This window comes from Idiotropiscis lumnitzeri, chromosome 3, assembly GCF_059441095.1.
Source record: "Idiotropiscis lumnitzeri isolate Australia: NSW breed Sydney's pygmy pipehorse chromosome 3, RoL_Ilum_1.0, whole genome shotgun sequence".
Lineage (NCBI taxonomy): Eukaryota > Metazoa > Chordata > Actinopteri > Syngnathiformes > Syngnathidae > Idiotropiscis > Idiotropiscis lumnitzeri.
This window is the reverse complement of record NC_142393.1, coordinates 30,372,461-30,391,375: the sequence shown is the minus strand read 5'-3', so window position 1 is coordinate 30,391,375 and position 18,915 is coordinate 30,372,461. Positions and strand designations below refer to the sequence as shown.

General features: G+C 41.5%; 1 protein-coding gene and 2 long non-coding RNA genes across 4 annotated transcripts; 1 reads left to right on the top strand and 2 right to left on the bottom strand.

Annotated features, from left to right (window-relative positions):
- Positions 1-596: 596 nt before the first annotated feature.
- Positions 597-15,761, bottom strand: LOC148340856 (uncharacterized). Its single transcript, XM_088290489.1, has 11 exons — positions 15,489-15,761; positions 7,781-7,934; positions 7,466-7,626; positions 3,948-4,157; positions 3,773-3,857; positions 3,335-3,597; positions 3,007-3,198; positions 2,303-2,441; positions 1,960-2,159; positions 1,637-1,834; positions 597-1,364 (listed from the first exon to the last, which is right to left on the bottom strand). Exons 1-11 carry the CDS (start codon positions 15,602-15,604, stop codon positions 1,046-1,048), a joined length of 2,037 nt encoding a protein of 678 aa, XP_088146615.1. The 5' UTR covers positions 15,605-15,761; the 3' UTR covers positions 597-1,045.
- Positions 9,420-11,395, top strand: LOC148340858 (uncharacterized). Of its 2 annotated transcripts, none has more exons than XR_015842603.1 (4): positions 9,420-10,390; positions 10,688-10,744; positions 10,871-10,973; positions 11,155-11,395. It is a non-coding gene; the product is annotated as an uncharacterized LOC148340858 (long non-coding RNA). The 2 variants fall into 2 exon arrangements; XR_015842602.1 differs by having other exon boundaries at positions 10,573-10,744.
- On the bottom strand, positions 10,763-13,972 carry LOC148340857 (uncharacterized). Its single transcript, XR_015842604.1, has 4 exons — positions 13,002-13,972; positions 12,648-12,704; positions 12,419-12,521; positions 10,763-12,237 (listed from the first exon to the last, which is right to left on the bottom strand). It is a non-coding gene; the product is annotated as an uncharacterized LOC148340857 (long non-coding RNA).
- Positions 15,762-18,915: the final 3,154 nt, after the last annotated feature.

Below are 18,915 nucleotides of genomic sequence, written 5' to 3'. Positions count from 1 at the left end.
TTGCATCTGGATGTGTTTGATGATCAATCACTGATCTCACAATTGGTAAAATTAGGTTCAACCCATCTTGTCATACTTCACCTGTATTAGCATACTGGAACTGCTGCTTGGAAGAAGAAGAATTGCAGCAGCTGCAACGTGCTGTACATGAGGTCAAACATAAAACTTGATCATTAATTTCAATCCATGTGACAGTTTGTTAATAAAGGTTTATTTAAAGTTTGGTGTTGTTGAGTTGATATTCATTTCTCAGATTCATAAGTGCACTTTTTGCAGTTTGAGGCGTGGCTAAACTCTTCCAATTGACTTGGCCCACATGAATTCTTGACATCTAAGTATCTTTTTTTTATGGCCCACATGAATTCTTGACATCTAAGTATCTTTTTTTTATGGCTTTAATGACACACTGTCTTATGACATCACATTTTAGATAAAAACGTGATTTCACGTTGAAAGTAGGGCTGTCAAAATTAAAGCATTAACTCAGGTGATTAATCCAAAAACCTATAACTCAGTTAAATATTTTAACTCAGTTTGATTTACTAAAAAAATAATTTGCATACTTTGCAAATATTGTGCCATATTAGCTGTCAGAACAAAACACTGTGTTTAAGTTACCACTGGGCATTGCAAACCAACTCTGCTGGAGTGCGGCGCTTGTGAGCAGTTTTGAGAAATGTTTCGAAAATAAATGTCTGCAAAGATGTCTCCATTTAAATCGTATTCAAGAATCCAAGAAAGCTATTAGAACAGTCTTTGAATTAAATATACGTCATATTTGGTGATTTTGCATCAATTCCAAGATATTATTCAAGTAAATATCTGTTATAAGCTTCGCAAAAAAATAGTAGTTGAAAAATGTGATTAATCATGATTAATCATGGAATCTTTTGTGATTAATTAGTTAAAAAAATGAATCACTTGACAGCACCAGTTGAAAGATAACGGAGTTGGGCACTTGACCCTTTTCTTCCAGTTAGTCCTCCGCCCAAAAACCACAACCTGGGTACCTTGCTTCTCATTTTCCTCAAATTACCCCTTGTAGTTAGTTGGGGTACCCCAATAGGGACATGTTCCCCTTGAGGAAGACCAGTTTGTCAAAGCTGGCACTAGCCAGGGAGGTCCTCTTTGGCCGCAGGATGTCGCCGGCTGTTGAAAAAACCCTTTCCACAGCAGCAGAGCTAGGAAGTGGGGTGTTGTATTTAATAAACAAGTCCACCCACGCATCCCTGTGTTCATTGGGGAAGAGGGCCCAGGAGAGTGGTTCCTGCTTGGGCTTCCAGTCTTGGATGCTGGCCCTCAACACCTCATCCACGTCGTCCACATCCTGGGATATCTCATCCTGGTCGGCGCCAAACAGGTCCCTGTAAGCAACATTAGTTTTAAGACCATGAGGGTCGTGGACATGCTGGAGGCAGGTGGGTTGCAGCAGGGTGACAAACAAAACATACAGAAAATCGGCCCACCCCGGATTTAGAGTGTTCAATTGTTTTTTTAGAATGTGATAGGAAACCGGGGTACCCGGAGAAGAACTCCACACATCATTGGTTTAGTGTATTTAAAAAAAAAAAAAGAATTCATACCAGACAATAATTATATATAAAGTTTTGACTATAGTGTTTACATAAACCCTTACTGGAAAACCCGTCGCTGGTGGCTCATTACGCCAGGCCGGGTCGTATCTACCCGCACCATGGCCTTCAGCTCCCTGAGGATCCTGCATTTGATGGCGTGTACTTGGTTTGGGGCGATCTTCTCCAGGATGGTAGGGGTGAAGGAGGGGTGCAAGGCAGAGGCCATGAGCAGGTCTTGGTCCTCAAAGAGGGGGCCAAACCTAAAAATGAATGATCAATCTCAGTTTCAAAAGTTAAGGTATTCCTACACAGACACACACACACACGCACGTGCACACACAATATTACAAACAGTAACATTTATTAGAACATATTCTACATACACCTTTTGTCAAAGCCTTTGAGAAGGGACTGGATGAGGGGCTCTGCATACTGCAGGTCGTCCCTCTGCTGGTCCTGCAGCAGCCACCTCTTCAAGACCAGGAGCGTTGGGAGGAGGACACCCATGTAGGCATTGTCCTCCCCCTGCAGGCTGTCCAGTGTGTCTGCCACAGGCTGCATCACATCCCTATACTCTGTCAGGACCTTAAAAGTTCAAAAGGAAACTAGTTGCGTGACCCACTAAACCAAAGAGCAGCCAGAATTAGCTGTTTTCACTGAATCTTTTTAATTTAGTGATTTTTGCCCATCACTAATAGTTCAGGAATTAAATGAATGTTTTTTTGTACCTTGATGTCTTGATCAAGAATTGATGCGGCTGCCCTCCCTCCGGGCTGGTGAATAATGATGTTGTTGACGGCCTCCACCTGCTCAGGCAGAGCCATCACCTCCAGCAGCACTTTCACACTGTCGAAATAGGAATTCCACCTACAGAGATAACGCACGCTTGTAGTCCCAAAAAACTGACTTTAGGTTTCACTACAGACCCCCCCCCCCCCGAAAGTGTTTAAGTGTCACCCCCCCCAAATTCCTTCCTTTGTAATTCTAAAGTCCCCTTTCAACGAGTTGAGCACTGAGTAGCCCTTCCACACCCACTCAGACACAGCTGTTCTGCACGATCTGCACAAAGTCAGATTTAACCCAGGTGTCATCAGGGTGCACAGTTGTGAGATTTGCAGAGCAAAAATTTCATTGCTGGTGTGTATCATGGCAAATTAAAACTGTTTCTCGGATCAAAAGACTAAAGACAATCATTGTGGACATTTTTTACTAAATCAAACAGCAAAAACATCTAGGTGCAGGGCTGAGCTTGCACAATTTGCAAAACAATGGAGACAAGGAGTACCAAAAGTGAAATTCATAAGTTCTGTAAAGGGGTGGGGGCATGGAGCACAAGTGGTAAATTCTGGGACTCCAAGTGTTATAAAAAATGTTAATTAAATCAAACAATAAGAGTGAATTAGCGTAATCAGTAGTCGATATAATCCTGTACCCAACTACAACCGGAGTCGTCAGCTTTCTCTTGACAGCTGCCTTGATCTTCTTGGCAACAATAGGAGTCTGGTTCTGGAGGTTCCAGAGGTACTGGGCCTTGGCAGTTGCCTTGCGCCAGGAAGTGTTCCCCCTGCTCCAGCCCTTGACATCATTGACGTCAGTGGTCGCCATAAGGTTCATGGTATGCACACTGAAAGAAAATAAACATTGAAAAATTATGTTTTCATATTTATTTGTTTTGGATGGTTGCATTTTTCACATGATTGTTCTTTATGAGGTAGCAACTCACTTTAAATTTAAAATCTTGAGAATTTGCTAAAGCTTACCAGCAGCGCCGGTGAGGTGGCAGAGTGATTTGGGATTTGATGTCAATATCCGCGGCGTCAAGCTGTTCTTGGACATTGCAAAGCTGTGCTATAAACACTTCCTCATCTTCCTCCTGAACCACTTCCCTCTCCTGTTGCCCAAAGGCATTGAATGCATAGTTTGTGCCATTGTCTGTGGTGGTAGCGACCACCTTATGGACAATGCCAAACTCCTGGTGGATGTCATGGATGACTTCTCCTAATAGTTGATGTGTCTGGCTGACCTGGGAGAAATATGAGGTTTTTTTTTTTTTTTCCATTTTACACTAGGGCCCAAGTGAAGTCATTAAAATCAATGTAACAATATATATTTAAATATCCATCCTTACATTATGCAAACCGCTTATCTTCACAACATATATTTTTTTCAATCAAAACATGATACATTTTCATTTCTACCTGCAACTCCCTGCATGCCAGGGTTGCCTTCATCCTCCTCAAGCTGGGCCAGTCTATCCAGTGCACAGTCATGCCCAGGAAGGCACTGTGGAATTATTAAATTATATTAACAATTGAAGAAGTATATTTAATGTTTTAACTATTTTATATATATTTGATAGAAATGTTATTTTACCGGTTGTTGACCGACCAGTTGTCAGCAGTGGTTGCCACCCATTTCTGTTTGCACAGCAGATTGTTCAGCTGCACTTTGGCCTGATCCATCAGTCCATCCAGTTCCCTCTCCAGGTTCCTTAGCTGTAACTGAGGACTGAAGTTGGCAAACATCTTTGTGGTGGAGGGGTGTTCACAAAGGCTGAGAGGGGAAAGTGTCTCCACAGACCACCTGGAAATAAAAATTTTAAAATAATTTTATATCAAATCTGCTAGTAAACAACAATTAATTAAATTAGCATCATTATGCACTTGCCCGCAACGTCATTTTAAGTGGCGTGCAAAGAGCAAATGAGGGGCATCAACTTCCTATTTCTAGCACATTTTCTTCAGACCTGAGGCAGCAGGCAGGTGCGTAGGGCTGGAGGAGCTCAGAAAGGTATGCTGGGGCGAGGCCATTCAAAGCTTTTGAAGACGAACATAAGTATCTTAAAGCAAACTCTAAATAATAATAATAATAATAAGAATATTCCCTTTATTAGTCCCACAATGGGGAAATTCGAGATTCGAAGCCAGGCCTCCTGGGGAGACTGGGTCCTGAACGCGGCGCCTTAGACCACTCGGCCACCCTGGCAGTGAACTGGGAGCCAGTGAAGAGAGGCCAAGATTGGAGTTAGGTGATCCGTCTTCCAAGATCCAGTTAAAAGATGAGCAGCAGCATTTTGCACTAGTTGGAGGCACTTGAGCGAGAACTGGCTGACTCCAAACCGCATTACAGTAATCTAGCCTAGATGTAACTAAGGCATGGGTTACTGTTTCTAAGTGCTGCCGGGAAAGAAAGAGCTTCACTTTACCCAGCTGCCTCAGATGAAAGAAGCTGGATCCAACAACAGCACTGATTTGCCGAACTAATTTAAAATTACTGTCCCATTTGAGAAAACTGGGTTAAGATAAGATGGCAGGGCCGGCCGGGGTCAACAGGGTTGAAAGTAGAAGGGCCACTGGGACTGAACACCATAATTTCCAATATGGTCCTGCTGCAGCCACAAATGGTGGTTCCCGTTCTTTAACAAGAATGCCCCGTTTTGACCACGGGAACGCCCTCTCACAACGAGGTCCCCTGTTCTCTATGGCGTTAGATTTATGCCACAATTACGTAAGCGTAATGTCAAATAACTCAAACACAAACAGTCGATAGGAGGGTCTTCTGCATTCAACGCTGTTCTTATTGTTTTCGTAATAATTCAAAAATATTTTTTCTAATATCTTTGATTGGCTCAATGTTATTGTCCCATTGTGCTTCTATAAACGTTTTTTTGTTTGTTTTATTTATTTATTTATTTTAAAAATCACCTCTCTGAGTTGTGCTTTTGCATCTTCATCATTAGATGTCACCATGGTAATTGTTTTGCAATAGCGCCGGGCCATTCTATGCTATTTTTTTCACCCCGCCTCCGAGTTACGATTGGACATCAAACAGCAAATCAGAATTAGCCCAAGTGTCCGACTCCTGATTAGTTAAGAATTTTGGCACAATTGCCACGCCTGCATCGGAAGCATGAATCAGCATTTTGTAAGCGTAAAGGAGAGAAAAGCCGTCAGCGTAAAACCTACTTTGTGTGTACACTCGGAGGGTCTTTTACACGCGAAACGCATTTTTGTACGCACAAAACATGTTTTCATACGTGGTATTACATTACGCTTAGGTAATTGTGGCATAAATCCAATGCTATAATATACAGGTAGATAAAATCACCAAGGTTCACTGAGGGACACTGTGTCGCGTTGGGAACACCCCGGTGCTCACTGGATCGTTCTCATTGGTCGACTAAACGCTGACAGGAACGCCTAGTGGGCGTTCTTGTGTCCGAACAGGAACACCCGGGCTGCAGCCGGACCCTTCTCATAATTTCTGACTTCTTTTCGCTGAAATTCAAAAAATTAAGTGACAACCAGATTTTGATTTCCTCTAGACAGGACAAAAGTGATCTCGAGGAGAAAGCGTCTTTTTTGCTCAGCGGGACATAGATCGGACTGTAATCTGCATAGCAATGGAAGCAAATTCCATGTTTTCCTAGACTGGAGCCTACGGGCAGCAAATATAACGAAAACATTAAGGGCCCCAAAACAGAACCTTGTGGAATAAATTAAGTAGGGCAAAATTTCAAGCCCCTGTACTTTTTTTTTTAAAGTGATGTAATCTGAAAGACAAACATTTCCCACAGGGGGAAGAAGGAAAAACGAATTTAGCTGCATGTTTCCTCAAGTTTGATGTTGACGTCTTGAACGCTGAAATCTCAGTTTGTTAGGCAAACAAAGTAGACACGGCATAGTGTAGCTGGTGTTTTGCACCCTATTTAAGGGAACATACTTTTGATGTGAGGCTAGGGGTGTTCTTCCTCTTCTGAGTCCGCATAGTCGGCATTGCTGAGTGGCATTTTCGTTCCGTTTATTCCGTCCGAAAACTACTCTTTCCCGCTCCTGAAGATGATTATGATCACGTGACGACTCACGAGAGTGCATGGTCACTTTAAAGAGCCTGATAGAGGTCTCTCTCAGACAAAATAAGTCTCTCTCTCGGGAAGAGAGACAGCCACATACGTACGCATAGATGATTTAAGTAACGAGTTCAATGTAGCCTCATGTATCGGAGTAAGAGTAGTTTCTTCTTCACAAATCTACTCAAGTCAGAGTAAAAACTATGTGATCAAAAATTACTCCTAGAAGGACAAAATTTCCCAAAACTTACTCAAGTAAATGTAATGGAGTAAATGTAAGTCATTACTACCCACCATTGGTGGTGGGCGTTCCCGGAGGCGGGCCCACGACTGCCGTGTTGGCTGACCACCAAGGCGAGTGTGCGCAACGAATCTCATTCAAGTGAACGCTAGCAGTGCGTGCAATTTAGTTTTTTTTAACTATAAACTTCCATATTTTTTAATAAATATGGTGACTCCCAGACCATCTTCACTAGCTCCTTGACATGAGTGCTTGTTTTGATCACGTGGGCTATGAATGTTAGCTTCTGATTCTGCTGGATACAAGGACATGAGCGGATTCTTGAATGGACTGTTTGTGTACGAGTAATAATATCGGACATTTTGGATGTAGTCCGATAAAATCCGATCCAGATTTTTTTTAGGCTGATATCTGGACCCGATCTGATACACATTACTGGATCAGGACACCCCTAATTAGGGCATACTTGTATCAGAAGTGATTTCTAATGAAAATCCTGCACAAATGGGAATTTGACTGTAGGATACACACCGACAATGACATTTTACTCTGCAAATCTCACAATTGTGTGCTATGGTGACTTCTGGGTGGAATCTGACTTTGTGTGCTGTGCCTTCCCATACGAGGAACAACTGTGTTGGAAGGGTACTTAAGAATACAATGTAAGGAATTTGGGGGTGAGACACTTAATCACTTCCGGTGTGGGGTAACGGAGTGATGAATAAAGTCTGTTCTTTGGGAGTAGGAGCGTTAAACCTAAAATCAAAACCCTATTTTTTTCTCTGTTTAATTTTTCCTCACCTTGTGACAATCTTATTTGCCAAGTTTTGGCTGAACTTTAAAGATTCCTCCATGGAAAGCTGCTGCCTCTTGGAAGGATACTCTTTCATGGAGTGGCCACGGCCACGCTTGCTGTTTCCAGCCAGAGCAGCTGTGAGCTCGTGCTTCTGTTGAGGGTGCACCTATTTAAACAAAAAGTAAATCGTAAAAATCATGTTTAATAAATTATTATTATCAGGATGAATATTACAACTCATTTTATACTTAGTTCATTTTTTCCATAAGTCGGAAAGTCTAACTGTTTTAATTAAAATACATTTTAAGCTTGTAACTCACGTTTTGATAATGCCGCGTAAGTTGCGACCTGGAAAGTGAGGTGTAGGTCACACCATTGCTTTTGCAAAGCGGATGCATACACTTGGCCCTGCCGGTGTACACTTTGCACTTTTCCTTGCCTTCACTTTTCAAGAACTTTGAAAAGATGTAAAACCTAAAAGGAAAAAAATGATATAAATAGTTAACGAAATGTGAGTGGTGCAATAATCGTATTCAAATAAACTAAGTGATGCGATCAGCTCAAATTAAATATTATAGGTACGTGAAAAAAATAAAAAAATACATTTTTATCGGCAAAAACGTCCCCGAAAACAAGTTTAAAAAATGAAGCAAACTGCAACATGGCGTTATTTTGTTGACGCGCATGTGTTTGTTTTTATATTAAAGAAGGCAAATGTCAAAGACTCAACTAATTATCCAAGTTTTTTTCCGATAGTTTCTTCCATTTTCTGGAGTTCAGGAAATAGTACAAGTCAGATATCAGGGCTACTTTTCTTATCCTTGTGAGGACCCGCATCCAAGAAGAATGCAGTCAAGAAAAAAAAAAATTGCGCTGACTAAAATGCCGCCCTCACATATATATATGACTTTCACTAGACAGGTTTCGCTCTCAGAGTTCATGTCAGTTGACATCGGTCCAAGCCCAAGGGCAGGGCCCAAGGTTGATTCCTGTGTGGTTCCACGGTTTATCCCAATGCTTGACATTCTTGTCTGTGTGTGAGTGTATACGTGTTCAGATCTCAAACGGTCATGTCTTTGAATGTGTGTTTGCACAATGGAGTCCGAGTGACCCTTGTTGTGTCAAATTTGTTACGTCTTTGATTCATTTATTTTTAAAAAATTTGTATAGTGAATATTCCTAGAATTATTAATTAATAAATAGTGGTAATAGTTGTGTTGCCAGTTTAAAAAACTTGGGGGAAATTGGGCACTCTTCATGTTCAAGAAGAGTATTATTAAACTTCTATATAGGGTCAAAAATAACCTGCGTGAAGTTGGCCCCCCATTTGTTGCAAACCTGCGTGAAGTTGGCCCCCCATTTGTTGCAAAAATAGGTGGAAATAGTTTGTTTCGTTTGTGCTGCGTTTGTGCCCGTTTGTGCTGTTAAAATTTTCGTTTGTGCTGCTTCGGTTCGAAAGATATTACACTTTGTTTTATTTCGAGTGTGACGTCACCCAGCCCCCCATTTTCATCCGATTGACTTGGGAATGGTGCCATTCGTTTGTGCTACGTTTGTGCCCGTTTGTGCTGTTAAAATTTTCGTTTGTGCTGCTTCCGTTCCAGAGATATTACACTTTTTAATTTCGAGTGGTGACGTCACCCAGCCCCCCATTTTCATCCGATTGACTTGGGAATGGTGCCATTCGTTTGTGCTGCGTTTGTGCCCGTTTGTGCTGTTAAAATTTTCGTTTGTGCTGCTCCGGTTCGAAAGATATTACACTTTTTAATTTCGAGTGGTGACGTCACCCAGCCCCCCATTTTCATCCGATTGACTTGGGAATGGTGCCATTCGTTTGTGCTGCGTTTGTGCCCGTTTGTGCTGTTAAAATTTTCGTTTGTGCTGCTCCGGTTCGAAAGATATTACACTTTTTAATTTCGAGTGGTGACGTCACCCAGCCCCCCATTTTCATCCGATTGACTTGGGAATGGTGCCATTCGTTTGTGCTACGTTTGTGCCCGTTTGTGCTGTTAAAATTTTCGTTTGTGCTGCTCCGGTTCGAAAGATATTACACGTTTTAATTCACGCGGTGACGTCACAAACAGGAACGCGCCAGCGTCAGTTTGTTTTGTTTTGCTGTCGAACAAGGAGCTCGGTATCGCGCTACCGCGTTCAGTCAATCACTTGAATCACTCGTATTTGTTATTAATTCCAGGTTATAAACTAGTTCCTGGAATGAACCGATGTTTTGTATGTTTTTGCGCATTTTACATTCTTCATGATCCTGGAAAGCAACTGTTGCCGGACGAACTTCAGGTAAACATGTCAAACTCACTGTTGTAGCTTTTTTGCTAGCATACAGTAATCTTAAAACCTTCCTGTTTTCACTGCTGTAAATTACTTTAAATTCGGTCTTATTTCTTTTAATAGTGTTGTTCTACTGCTCATTCATTTATTTCATCAGTAGTCATTAAAGCTATGTGATTATTTCTTAAAATTATAGTAGACGTGAGGCTGAAACATATCCGTTGAACTTTTTGAAATAAAAACAACTTAAAGACACCCCTCGATGAAGCATTCCCTCATTTGAGAACAACTGAATTAATATAAAAACAGTCCGTGTGTAATTGATGAGAGCCTGCAGAGAAACCTTGGGTGAAACGATAGCTTTATGTGTAAAGAAAACAGCAACAAACAAAACCCCAAACTATTTACATTTCAACAATTAAGCAATCACTGCTTTGTGAAGCTCTTTGTCTTTTCTGATGCTGCTTTCACTCTACTTTCCAGGTCATTGTGCATCTCCCAGTCAAAAGCAGCCCTCCTGCAATATGCCACATAATGTCCTAGAGAATCCTCTTCGAGATGATATGACTGCTCTAAAAGTAAACTGTCAGCATCAGACTTCTGGGAATTTCCAGCAGGGCAACTTCTGTTCAACTCATACCTAGGTCGGTGTCAATCCACTAAGCCTCTCCATTTCTCAACTTCAGTAGTATGAATACTGTAGCAACATCAGACTCATCACAGAGGTCAACATAATTTTTTAATATATTTTTTCCTCAGTATGAGAAGTAGTAGAGGCATCGTCAGGTCTTAAGACATGACCTACATCAGCTTTTTTGTTTTGCAGCAGAAATCCACGTTTCCCTCAATGAAGGCATGATGACGAGCAACGAAACGGTCAACATGAATGAGAAGACTTTCATGCTTGAAAAGCCCATTTTTTATGTTTTTGAACTCTGCAGAACTTGCAGTGATGGTGGTGCTTCGGAAGAGAGGGACCATTACTCCTGTCCAGAGTGGTAAGTAACTTCCCTGTCTTATGATGTGGGTAATAATCTCAGGGAGGAAGTGGATGTTATCCCTGTCCCCCTCAGCCATGGCAAGTGACCTGATCTCCTCACATATTTCTGTCACCCACTGTCAAGCGTTAGTCTGGATCTGCTGCTGATGCTCCTCGACGGGTTCCTGTGCCTGAACCTCTGTGTCTGGCATGCTGATACAGTCTTCTTGTGCTATTTGTGTTTTCAGGTATTTCTTGCACTTTTCTGATGGGAGAGGGGTTCCAGAACTGTCATTACCTTCAGATTCATTAAGTGCCACAATAGTGATGGCACATAGAAGTTATTTTGCATGTTCCACACATTGTGACTTAAGTAGTTGTGCTAAATCTCAGAAAAAATCTTTTTACACAATGTCTTTTATTTTTCAGGCGGTCCCACTGGGAGATCATTTTGATGCAGTGTGCAACATCTACCCTGACAAAGCATGGCGGCAGGTTTGCATGCTGACTCCCAAGCAAGACTTTAAAGCACTCATTAATGTAGCTCTTCAAATCGGGATGTTTTCCTGCTGACAGGTGCAGAAGTCCAGTGAAAGTTACCAAAATTTGTCCTGATTGCCAGCATGTTTTGCAACAAAATATAGTATTAAAATAAGGAAGGGCACCATCATCTTTGTCGACGCCTGTTTCATGAGTTGGTTTTCTTCTTTCTGTTGAACCGCATACAATTAAAAAGCAAAGCCTGATTTTTTTTTTTTTTCAATTAAAATTACTTCGACAGACATGACCACTAGTGATGAGTCTATAAAGACAGGAATGCGAATAACAATTCAGTTTTATTGATAATGCCTGTTTCAATTTCTAGTGGCATAAGCCAGCAAGTCCCCACAACTTTTCTAACTTTAATTTTTGCTGTAAAAACATCCGCTTTTTGGTTGAACTAGTCTGTCGATTGTGCTGTTTTGGGCCTTAAGAACTTGTATTGTGTTGCTACTGTTTTTCAATAAGAAATTATTTTAGGTCATTTAGAATTCATCCAGCCGCTTGTCCAAATGGACACAATCGTCGACCTTGCGCGTGTAAGGTTGCTGAAATGTGCATCACTGCAGAGAAAGATGTAAGTTTGCGTCACAAATGAGGACATCTATGTATTTATGTACAGTGCACCTCGCAGTGGTAGCATTAAAGACATTGGACTGGACACATTTTTCTGTCACTACTGGAGTCAAACAACTATGTGTACAAGACATTGGTACAGATGTCAGAAAAGCATGGCGTATGTGCTATCACACAGTGGCTGAAAAAAATTGATTCATGCAGGTGCCCCGTCCGTCCCCAATAGAAGCAGTGAGTGCTTTTTCTCTTGCCATTCTTGGATCTCTGGCCAAAGCTTTTACCGCTCACCCCGATTTGAAGACCTACATCAATGAGTGCTTTAAGCATGAAAACCTGCCATGTTTTGTCAGGGTAGACGTTGCACACTGCAACAATATGATCTCCCAGTGGGACCGCCTGAAAAATAAAAGACATTGTGTAAAAAGATTTTTTCTGAGATTTAGCACAACTACTTAAGTCACAATGTGTGGAACATGCAAAATAACTTCTATGTGCCATCACTATTGTGGCACTTAATGAATCTGAAGGTAATGACAGTTCTGGAACCCCTCTCCCATCAGAAAAGTGCAAGAAATACCTGAAAACACAAATAGCACAAGAAGACTGTATCAGCATGCCAGACACAGAGGTTCAGGCACAGGAACCCGTCGAGGAGCATCAGCAGCAGATCCAGACTAACGCTTGACAGTGGGTGACAGAAATATGTGAGGAGATCAGGTCACTTGCCATGGCTGAGGGGGACAGGGATAACATCCACTTCCTCCCTGAGATTATTACCCACATCATAAGACAGGGAAGTTACTTACCACTCTGGACAGGAGTAATGGTCCCTCTCTTCCGAAGCACCACCATCACTGCAAGTTCTGCAGAGTTCAAAAACATAAAAAATGGGCTTTTCAAGCATGAAAGTCTTCTCATTCATGTTGACCGTTTCGTTGCTCGTCATCATGCCTTCATTGAGGGAAACGTGGATTTCTGCTGCAAAACAAAAAAGCTGATGTAGGTCATGTCTTAAGACCTGACGATGCCTCTACTACTTCTCATACTGAGGAAAAAATATATTAAAAAATTATGTTGACCTCTGTGATGAGTCTGATGTTGCTACAGTATTCATACTACTGAAGTTGAGAAATGGAGAGGCTTAGTGGATTGACACCGACCTAGGTATGAGTTGAACAGAAGTTGCCCTGCTGGAAATTCCCAGAAGTCTGATGCTGACAGTTTACTTTTAGAGCAGTCATATCATCTCGAAGAGGATTCTCTAGGACATTATGTGGCATATTGCAGGAGGGCTGCTTTTGACTGGGAGATGCACAATGACCTGGAAAGTAGAGTGAAAGCAGCATCAGAAAAGACAAAGAGCTTCACAAAGCAGTGATTGCTTAATTGTTGAAATGTAAATAGTTTGGGGTTTTGTTTGTTGCTGTTTTCTTTACACATAAAGCTATCGTTTCACCCAAGGTTTCTCTGCAGGCTCTCATCAATTACACACGGACTGTTTTTATATTAATTCAGTTGTTCTCAAATGAGGGAATGCTTCATCGAGGGGTGTCTTTAAGTTGTTTTTATTTCAAAAAGTTCAACGGATATGTTTCAGCCTCACGTCTACTATAATTTTAAGAAATAATCACATAGCTTTAATGACTACTGATGAAATAAATGAATGAGCAGTAGAACAACACTATTAAAAGAAATAAGACCGAATTTAAAGTAATTTACAGCAGTGAAAACAGGAAGGTTTTAAGATTACTGTATGCTAGCAAAAAAGCTACAACAGTGAGTTTGACATGTTTACCTGAAGTTCGTCCGGCAACAGTTGCTTTCCAGGATCATGAAGAATGTAAAATGCGCAAAAACATACAAAACATCGGTTCATTCCAGGAACTAGTTTATAACCTGGAATTAATAACAAATACGAGTGATTCAAGTGATTGACTGAACGCGGTAGCGCGATACCGAGCTCCTTGTTCGACAGCAAAACAAAACAAACTGACGCTGGCGCGTTCCTGTTTGTGACGTCACCGCGTGAATTAAAACGTGTAATATCTTTCGAACCGGAGCAGCACAAACGAAAATTTTAACAGCACAAACGGGCACAAACGTAGCACAAACGAATGGCACCATTCCCAAGTCAATCGGATGAAAATGGGGGGCTGGGTGACGTCACCACTCGAAATTAAAAAGTGTAATATCTTTCGAACCGGAGCAGCACAAACGAAAATTTTAACAGCACAAACGGGCACAAACGCAGCACAAACGAATGGCACCATTCCCAAGTCAATCGGATGAAAATGGGGGGCTGGGTGACGTCACCACTCGAAATTAAAAAGTGTAATATCTTTCGAACCGGAGCAGCACAAACGAAAATTTTAACAGCACAAACGGGCACAAACGCAGCACAAACGAATGGCACCATTCCCAAGTCAATCGGATGAAAATGGGGGGCTGGGTGACGTCACCACTCGAAATTAAAAAGTGTAATATCTCTGGAACGGAAGCAGCACAAACGAAAATTTTAACAGCACAAACGGGCACAAACGTAGCACAAACGAATGGCACCATTCCCAAGTCAATCGGATGAAAATGGGGGGCTGGGTGACGTCACCACTCGAAATTAAAAAGTGTAATATCTTTCGAACCGGAGCAGCACAAACGAAAATTTTAACAGCACAAACGGGCACAAACGCAGCACAAACGAATGGCACCATTCCCAAGTCAATCGGATGAAAATGGGGGGCTGGGTGACGTCACCACTCGAAATTAAAAAGTGTAATATCTCTGGAACGGAAGCAGCACAAACGAAAATTTTAACAGCACAAACGGGCACAAACGTAGCACAAACGAATGGCACCATTCCCAAGTCAATCGGATGAAAATGGGGGGCTGGGTGACGTCACCACTCGAAATAAAACAAAGTGTAATATCTTTCGAACCGAAGCAGCACAAACGAAAATTTTAACAGCACAAACGGGCACAAACGCAGCACAAACGAAACAAACTATTTCCACCTATTTTTGCAACAAATGGGGGGCCAACTTCACGCAGGTTCAAAAATATGCTGAAATGCACCCGAGGGAAAGGATATTAATGTTGAGTGGCGGTCAGTAAGGGGAGATGCTGAAATTTCTTATCTACAGACATTATTAATTACATTTGTAGAGATTAACCAATAATCTATCCTTGAAAACTGTCCATTATTGGTGGGGGACAGTGAAATACGCATATTTCAGGGGACTTTTATTGTAAAATGGAACAACAGATTTGGATAGGACTTCCTTTGGTGGACAGCTGTAACAGTTATTTAATTTATTTATTTATAACGCGAAGCATTGACGTCCAGTTCAGCATATGGCGGGCTTACCTTTATTCTGAAAAGGGCCCTATTACCGTTAATGTCTGATATAAAAGAAACAAGGGGATATTAGTGGCGGCTAGTGTGCCTTCATCTTTTCGAGGGGACGTTTGCTTGACCGGAGTTAAAAACCGATGGGAAAAGTGGAGGGAGGAAACCCGTTTTTACCCGCTAGAGCGTTTTTTTTTCTAAATCGTCGTCAGGAGTAACGGCGAAAAAAACTGTAGCTTATTGGAATATTATTAAAAATGTATCTGTAGCTTATTGGAATATTATTAAAAATGCATTTCCTTACTTTTGGCAGTTCTCCAGGTAGCCCTTTAGCACTCTAATGGCTTCTTCCTGGTCCCCACTCCTAGCGTCAGTCTCCTCCATCTCCGACTGCTCCAGCCGTAGACAGTCAAGCGACATGCCGCTGGCGTCACTCGCCTGTGTGCTTCAGCAGACACCTGTGGTGTGTACTCTGCGTCGAGACTCCGATGCGTGTATCGAGTAAACTGGGAGCGAGTATTTGAAACACACACAGAGAAAAGGTTCCAGTGACGTCGTTGATGACAGTCGAAACCGATGTCCGGGTGCTTTTTTTTTTTTTTTTTTCTTTCGGTGGCCCGTGCGCCTGCTGATGACGTCACGCTTCAGGTACGTATTTCAGAAGTATATTTCTTTGCCTCAGTGTTTTTTAATTTTGTACCACTGGCTGTTCAATTTGCATATTTTGATCACTAAATAAAAAAGTCGAATTTAAAAACGGCATTCCAGTTACAATGGCGCTGCAGCGCCTACGTCACTTCTGCCTTCAATCCCAAACGCAGTGGAACGTTTACGTTTCTCCTGCCGAATTTGCATCAATGTGGTGGTTCAATCGGGCTGCAAGTTTGTATGAATACAATGCCTGCTTATAAAGTGTGAAATAATTCTTAATAAAACATTTCCATGATTTCCCTCCGGTGTCGGTTCTAGATGTGGTCTGGGAATTTATATGGAATTCCAGGTCAAATATTAAGGGGTGATCGTCACAAAGAACTATAAAATCAGAGCAAAATTGAATGTTGCTCCAGTCATCGAAAAAAGCAAATCTATACTTAATTCCTGTTTACAAAGAGAGATATCCACTTTTTGACGTATTTTAATCACTAAAATTGAGGTACTTTCTAGATTAATATACCCAGCTTTCTCTTTATTTATTTCGGATAATCTAATCAAAACAATAAACCAAACAAACTTCAATTTTATTTGGAAAAATAAACATCACTATATTAGAAAAGGGGATGCAGTGAAATCTTTTGAAGGTGGACTAAATGTAATTGATTACGAAGCAATGCATGGTATGATAAAATGTAAGTAGTTGCAACAATAATTAAAAGGCACTATGGACAATTTTTGCTTCTATATTCCCTCAAAAATTTTTGAGAAATGTGGTGGAGTAGATTTTTTGTTAAGGTGTGATTTTTGTATCTCAAAGCTGCCCGTTAAATTGTCTGTTTCATCAGTAGGTCCTTTTGTATTGGATATTGATATATAATAACTTTACTCCACATTCTGTTCCTATCTGCAACAACAGATTTGTTCGAATGAAAATAAAATCTTTGTGTTACCGTGATTGGGTAGAGAATAAAACACAGGAGAATTTCTTACTTATGGAGCCTGTAAAATGGGCTGAGGATAGTTAATCGGTTTGTGTATTTATAATCATGTAGACACTCATTCATGTTTAAACACACACACATAGACACTTACTTATTATTTTAGCACACACGCACACAGACACTGTATCCTGATGATGTGTATAGTTAAACTGACCTTTACACTGTGAGTTGTGATTCTCTGCCTGCTAGAGTTACTGATGATTAGTTATTGATGTTTTCTGTCTTCTGCTGATTAGTTTAGTCTAAAACAGACCACCATTGTTAATTAATCTCCTGTATTCTGGTGATTTAGTTTAGGCTAAACAGACCTTCATTGTATTCTAATTTCATGTGATTCTTGAGTCAAACTAATAAAAGCCGAGCCGGTGAGAAGAGGAGGGAGGGGAGTTGCATGGGGCGGCCGCGAGCAGCAGCCTGCTCGCGGCCTCTCTGTCCCACTCTTTTCCCCCGCCGGCGGTGAAAATGAACAACGGTGTCTGGTTCCTCCTGGCCATTCAGCTAGCGTTTTATTTCGGCCGTTACATTTAGTAAGTTATTTCAGTAAGCCCTCCCAAAATGGGCATTTAAACCTGACAGAGCCTTAGTTGTTAAATTTGATTACTGAACAACTATGTGGTAATTCGAGCTATACCACGAGCTATGGTAAATGTGGTAAAATGAATGTTGATTTATAATCAAAGAATACTGATGATTCCATCCATCCATTATCTCAACCGCTTCTCCTCACTAGGGTCACGAGGGTCAGCTATCTTTGGGCAGAAGGCGGGGTACACCCTGAACTGGTTGCCAGCCAATTGCAGGGCACACGACGACAAACAAACATCTGCACTCACACCGACACCTAGGGGCAATTTAGAGTGCCCAATCAACCTGCCATGCATGTTTTCGGAATGTGGGAGTAATCAGGCACGGGGAAAACATGCAAACGCCACACAGGAAGGCCAGAGCCAGAATCGAACCCTGCACTGTGAGGCCTTCGCGCTAACCAGTCGTCCACCGTGCCTCCGATGATCAATCACTTATTATGGATGAGGTTAATTTTGTCGATGAAAAACATTTACCAACAAAATACCCTAAAGAATTCGAACCATGTATATTACTCTACCCATATCACCAAAAGCAAAAGTCATCATCCACACCGCTTATCCTGCACAGGGTTCCGGGGATGCTGGAGCCTATTCCAGCTTCTGTCTAAACCTGTGATGTTTCTTGCTTGCAATAATATGCATAACAGACGGAGAGACTGCCCGCCGGAGATGGCCAGCCTTGGCGTGCCAGTCTTGGGGACGAGACGGGAATCAACCATCCAGACGATGACTAACCTGGAGAGGACCTTTCTTTGGACGTGGACCCGTGCCGTGGGAGGGAGCGAGGACGACCAATTCAACCGATTCAACCTACATTACACATGAACTCCTATAAAAACTAAAGCTGGGCTGAAAGATGGCGCACATTTTTCGCCTGAGTAGTTTCTCGTGAGATTAAGAAAAAGCCGCCCAGATATCTGTCTTTGTACTACAGTGAACCCTCGGTTATCGCGCTTAATGGGGACCGAGACCACCCGCGAAAACTGAAAATCCGCGAAGTAGCGGCGCACCTTCAAAAATGCTTACAAAAAAATATATATATATATATTTATATATATATATATATATATATACGGGTAGAGAGAGAGAGAGTGAAATTCATGTTATCACAAAAAAAAAAAATTATTATTAAAACTTATTTTTTTATTCCCCAGCCATTATTTTTGTATTTATTCAATTACTTCTTTTTGTGTTTATTTAATTACTTCGACTTTTACCTGCTGGTACGCCGTCCGATGTGCCCTGTGAATGTTATGATCCTCCAGCAGAGCTGGAGGATTGAGCAGGACTCTCCAAACGCAGACACGGGAAAAAAGGTGGTGATACAAAGATATTTCTTATAATCACAATATAGTCAGTATCCAATTACAATCTAGGACTATGAGGGTCTATCGGCTATAATATATATAATACCAATCTATCGGCGGAAAGAACGTAAAGCGCTGGTCGAACACTCGCACCAGGAAAAGGGAATAACTATAGAACGAAA

Excerpts from the sequence above, each read along its gene's own strand:
- LOC148340856 (XM_088290489.1), bottom strand. The coding sequence starts at position 15,604 with ATGTCGCTTGACTGTCTACGGCTGGAGCAGTCGGAGATGGAGGAGACT. Across the intron at positions 3,598-3,772 it reads TGGCATGCAGGGAGTTGCAG|GTCAGCCAGACACATCAACT; the intron begins GTAGAAATGAAA and ends TATTTCTCCCAG. Across the intron at positions 1,365-1,636 it reads CACCAGCGACGGGTTTTCCA|GGACCTGTTTGGCGCCGACC; the intron begins GTAAGGGTTTAT and ends TGTTGCTTACAG.